The 5,518-nt window shown below is 35.3% G+C and overlaps 1 protein-coding gene across 2 annotated transcripts; it reads right to left on the bottom strand.

The window, feature by feature from the left end:
• Positions 1-2,658: 2,658 nt before the first annotated feature.
• On the bottom strand, positions 2,659-5,198 carry BNAC02G38950D. 2 transcript variants are annotated; one of them, XM_013787291.3, is made up of 6 exons: positions 4,506-5,198; positions 3,955-4,160; positions 3,676-3,883; positions 3,508-3,593; positions 3,335-3,432; positions 2,659-3,256 (listed from the first exon to the last, which is right to left on the bottom strand). In XM_013787291.3, the coding sequence occupies exons 1-6, from the start codon at positions 4,857-4,859 to the stop codon at positions 3,048-3,050; spliced, it is 1,161 nt and encodes a 386-aa protein (XP_013642745.2). In that variant the 5' UTR covers positions 4,860-5,198; the 3' UTR covers positions 2,659-3,047. The 2 variants fall into 2 exon arrangements, with proteins under 2 accessions (XP_013642745.2, XP_013642742.2); XM_013787288.3 differs by having other exon boundaries at positions 2,659-3,262; positions 4,506-5,195.
• Positions 5,199-5,518: the final 320 nt, after the last annotated feature.

Below are 5,518 nucleotides of genomic sequence, written 5' to 3'. Positions count from 1 at the left end.
GTTCAGATTTGAATGTGACCCCCATTTACTATATAAGTTATAGCACGATCACTTAATTATATGAAAAATACAAATATAAAATTATATACATTCCGTTTCCATCACACCCAAAATTATAAATATATTCATAAACATTACAGACCTATGCCACTTATTTATAAATTTCTATTGAGTCTTGAACCTGCATTTTTAGTTAGAATGTTGCAAAAGAAAAAAAAATATTCATCAAGTGATACATTTTTATTATTAAATGTCTAGCTTTAAAATGATTGACGTTTCCTTTTGAATAATAATCAAGTTCCCACCATGTTACGTTGATCTTTGAGTTTTCATATTCTAGTTTGCAATAATGAGTAATACAATATTGTTATCAACCAAAAATTTCAGTGTACAAAATCAGCCCTAAAATATTTTGGACATGTGGAGGTTTGTGTCCTACTTATTCTTAAAAATTTTGGTATTTTATTTGTTATCATTCGTAATGAAAACACATAGAAAACAATTCAAGCTAACAATCGAAACATGATCACTCAATCATATTATGCTTCTAATGGTTGGAAAATCCACTTTCAAGGTAATTGATTTCGGATCTCGACTAGATAAACGACAAATTTTCTACATTTGTGATGAAGTCGGTGATCTAACGTAGATGAGTTAGCTCTTTTAGAAAATATATTTTGATATTATCTCTAATTATTATTAAAAACATTTAAATTAGAAAACAAATGGAAGTGGACACAAACACACATTTTTGTAACAAAATCTTAGATTAAGATTCCGTATAGAATGTAAATATTTTAATAAATATACAATCGAAAAAACAGAAAAAATAAACTGTGTTAATAACAAATAATAGAAATATTGGAGGGAATGAAAAATGTTGAATGCTGAAAAACTGAGGGAAGAGTTTTTGGGCACAAACCTACAAGCATATCTATGTCGGGTTGCAGTAACATCCTAGTACACACTTATTTATAAATTTTCTATTGGGTATGATTTAAAACATGGTCATGCTTTTGCAATCTTGTGTGAATCAAGATGTAGAAAATATAGTTTTAAATTTGGTGTTCTTACACTTACTTTTTAAAACAACAATGACAGATCTAATGTACAATTTTTTTTTTGATTTGAATACAATTAACATTCATATATATATATATATATTATACAACTTCCATAACTTGTATAAGTTTATATTCTTATATATAAACAAGAAATTATCTATCTACACTATTTAGAGTGTATATATCTAGCCCTGGGACGGATCCGGATATCCGGGAAATTTAGGGTATCCGGATCCGGATCCGGATCCGTCGGATCCGTGGATTTAATATCCGGATCCGGATTCGTGGTTTCCGGATATCCGGGTTTCGGATATCCGTCTCGATATTCTATTATCCGCGGATATCCGGATCCGGATCCGGATCCGTCAAAATAAATAAAAATAATATTTTTAACAAAAAATACAATTTTTTTTTAATATAATACATAAATTAAATATTTATAAATATATTTATATATGTTTATAATATTGTAAAAACTAAAATATAATATTATAAGATTAATTAATGTATAAATATTAATATATCAAATATAAATATTAATAAAATATAAAAAATTAATGTATTTTAAAAATACGGATCCGGATCCGGATATCCGGACCTAAAAATTAAGATATCCGGATCCGGATTCGGTTTGCACGGATCCAAGATTTTACTATCCGGATTCGGATCCGGGCACCCCGGATATCCTATTTTCGGAGCGGATCCGGAGCGGATTTCGGATCGAATCCGGATCTCGGATAATAAGTCTCAGGCCTATATATATCAACAAAAATAAAAATTACATCAAAACTAATTACAATGGCTCAGTTAAATGGTTATATGATTTTTAGGGCTAATTGTCTCAAACCCCAAATATATCCATTTGGAGTCAGGTTCTATGTAAACGTATAAAAATGGTTATATGTTGACTAGTGTTAATATGTGATTTTATTCTATCAGTAATTTTACATAAAACCTTACATTGGGATATATTTGGGTTTTATGTAAACATTTATGGTATCAACAAATATCAAAAATACATCAAAACTAATACTAATTTTATGTAATCATATCAACAAAACAAAACAAAAATACAAGATTTCCATAATATCCATAAAATCCTAAAGGGAAACAACTTGTAGTGGTCATACACATTAACAGAGCTATGCACTTTGATCATCTTCTTCAATAAATGAAATTTTTAGGACTTTGAACTTTGTGAGAGTATTAGCTTGTCTCCATGCGGCCTTAGCATGACTGCATGAGGACAGGTAAAGAAGACATAGTTAGAACTTTCAGTTCTTAGACAACATGTGGAAGACGGTACATTGACATCAGTTCCTCTCCTTAGAAGATTATCTTTTGTAGCTAGGAGTGTTTGAACATAGGGATTACTTTCAGTTTCCATCATTCGGTAGCTAACTCCGGGTTAGAACTTAATGGAGCTCTTTCAGTTGTCTCCATTTGGTTATTAGCCTAATAGTGAACATCCCATTTGAAGATAGTTTGTAATATGTAAAGTATATATGCAGTAATCGGATATGCTTGAGGAATCTTAATTTGCATATTCAGTATATCAAAGTACATTTTCCTCTCATCAGATTGATCAAAGCTAGAAACCTCTAACAAATTGATATATAAGCCAAGCTGTGTTCCAGTCCAGCAATCAAATTGTATCACAAAAAAAGATTTGCATCTCAACGTTACAAGTATCACTCCTCGCAAATTTCATCACTACTATATATGGAAAAAGCAAAAGACTAGTTTCAGCAGAAGAAGAACAAATGAAAGCTTAGGCTACAATTCACAACGCATCTTCTGGTAATGAAACAGCAAGACTCTTAAATCGCCTGAAAAACACGCAAGAGTCTTTTACCCAGTACGTACTTGGTTTTACTTTGGTGTAAGCAGAGAGTTTTTATAACGTGAAGTAGAGTAGAGTAGATATTATAAATGGGTTGTGTCTTTGAATCAGAGCAGAGCCAAAGCAGCTTTTCACTTTTTTCACCTCGTTTGTGTGATGTTAGAGGTAAAGAATTTGTAGTCCGGATGATTAACTTGCAGACACTTAAGCCATTTGTCTGCAGCGTCTTGCAAAGAAGATATCTTGTGCCACTCTTGAGCTCTGTTTTGGTTCCACACAGATAGTTTGAGCTTATAGGATGCGAGTCCAAAAGTAGGCAACGGTAGCTTAACGGATGGCTCCAAGGCACCTGCTTCTATACATGCACAAGACCTTGTAAGACAAAAAGGCGATGTAATGTTAACATTAGAAGCATAAGGTTACTTACTTAGAGGAGGTGGGGGTGTTGAGAGAGAGTGGAAAGTTAGAAAGCAGGCATCAAGGTTCTGTAGTGTTGCACCAACTGGTATTCTGTATATCGGATACCTACACACCAATGAAGTAAAAGATCACCATATAATGATCTCAAGAAATCAAGAAAGGGGTTCACAGGAAACATACCATGACACAGAGACCCAACTTGATGGAGAAAGGTCACAGCTCTTGTATGTCATTAGCTCAGGAAATCTTGAAGCCAGATCTGATATCTGGTGTTACGAAAACTTTGTTAAAATGTGAAAAAATCAAAATAAAGGAAGTAGATGACTTTTTTTTAGGAGGGAGTTTTACTTTGTTAGCGAGAGGTTCACGGCCAAAGGGAGGTTCATACTCCAAGTACTCGAATAGTAACCGTTCTTGAGGATTGCTGGTCTCAGTCTCTCCAGGTTGATCTCCGAGGCTAACTCTGTTCAGTTCGCTGACACTCAAGTCCACCTCACTCTGCAGAGTCTTACCACTATTACTGTGGCTGCTTCTTTCATTATCTTCAACTATATTTCTGTTACAAAAGTCAAATAATCAAAACTGTGAAATGAAAAAAAAAACAGGAAGAGTTGTTGAAAAACTAACCTGGGTTTGTTAGATGGGTCTAGTACATACAATTGAATGCCGGATAAGTAAGGCACATAGTACTGCACGGTGGAGTCGCTCCCATCCATATGGAGAGGAACACCAGCACCGTACGCACTCCACTCTGCAAACGACTCCCACAGATCCTCAAGAACAAAATATGAATTGCTCTCCGATTCACCGGTTTTAAGTTCCCTTCTGCTTCTCTGGAAAACAAAGTGCAGCAATTAAGCAATGCACAAAAAAAGGAAGTCTTTCACTGAGTTCTACACTGAATCACAATGATGAAACTGGAGTCTTTATATTGAAATCAACGTTACACTAACTTTCAGGGCAGCAAACTGTTAAGTACAAACATACTAAGTTTCCACTAAAGTAATCTCTCTGGTTCAAGCCAGCAATAAACGACATTTCTAACTTTTACTTTTAGAATTTAAATCTCTAATGACCTTTTTCGTTAAGACAAAACACTATGATCTCTCTGGTTCGATAAGCAACAAATGACATTTCTAACGTAGTCGACCAGATTTATTTTGAAATCGTGTTCTTACCATAGGAAGAAACCTGGCAGGGACAAGGGGAGTGGTGTGCTCCAAGAACCGATCCAAGTTTGACCCTTCTCTCTGAACCCGACCCGACCCGGAAGACTCAGATGAGCCTAGGGATACTTCAGACCCGGTGGAAACAACCCGATTCTTGCTCTTCCCATGACTTTTCCTCGTCCGAGGCGGCGGCTGCGTAGCCTTAGGCTCCTTATCCACTTCTCCTTCTCGTTGCTGCCTCTCCCTCAACTGCTGCTGCAATTGGGCCTCTTGCTGCATCCTCCTCATGGGTGGCGGGTTGTAGAACCGATTCTCACCGCGGATCGCTGTTCTTGCAATTGAAACTCCTCCGGAACTCGACATTGTGATGGTTGCAGAATCGATCGCTCCAAAGAAAAAAAATACAGATGAAGCAAAATCCAACACAACCAGACCAAAAAAAGTAAACGTTGTTTCTTCTCCGGTAATAAAAACAAGAAGCTGAGAGTAGATATGCTTCTTGGGGGTTGTCTGCTTGAGTTCGAGTCTAGGGTTTTAGAGAGATTGGGAAGACGAAGGATTGGGAATTTCGATTTATATTATTTATCGTGAACGAAAAAAAAATGGAGAAGAAAAATAAAATCATGGGGGGATTTTATTTCAATTTCTAGTGGCATACACTCGATTAGTAATACTATTATTTATTTAAATAAAAAAAAAATTAGAGGAAAAAAATAAATGTTACAGATGTGGGGAAAAGGAGGAAGATGGTGTGGATGGGGTGGGGGAAGTGAAGGGTTGTGTTCGGTGGCGAATGGTCTCGTCTCCTGACGCAAGCCGCTCCTTCACTATTTGGGCCACTAAGCATCTCTTCGTTGTTAGGCTAACATATTTATTGGACCGAGATGCAGTTATTTACTATTGAAGCGAGCTTTATTAACAACGGATTTTGTTTGAGCTAGTTGCAACGGATTTTGTTTAATGTTTTAATTTAATAAAACTTATAAAATAATAAATCATTTTACTATAGTATTATGATTGTT

This window comes from Brassica napus, chromosome C2, assembly GCF_020379485.1.
Source record: "Brassica napus cultivar Da-Ae chromosome C2, Da-Ae, whole genome shotgun sequence".
NCBI lineage: Eukaryota > Viridiplantae > Streptophyta > Magnoliopsida > Brassicales > Brassicaceae > Brassica > Brassica napus.
The sequence above is the reverse complement of the archived record's forward strand: the minus strand, read 5'-3'. Positions and strand labels throughout refer to the sequence as shown.

Bases quoted from the DNA above. Each gene is read 5' to 3' on its own strand.
- BNAC02G38950D (XM_013787288.3), bottom strand. From the start codon at position 4,859: ATGTCGAGTTCCGGAGGAGTTTCAATTGCAAGAACAGCGATCCGCGGT. The intron at 3,594-3,675 runs GTAAAACTCCCT...TCGTAACACCAG, and splicing joins GTGAACCTCTCGCTAACAAA to ATATCAGATCTGGCTTCAAG. The intron at 3,263-3,334 runs GTAAGTAACCTT...GTGCATGTATAG, and splicing joins AACACCCCCACCTCCTCTAA to AAGCAGGTGCCTTGGAGCCA.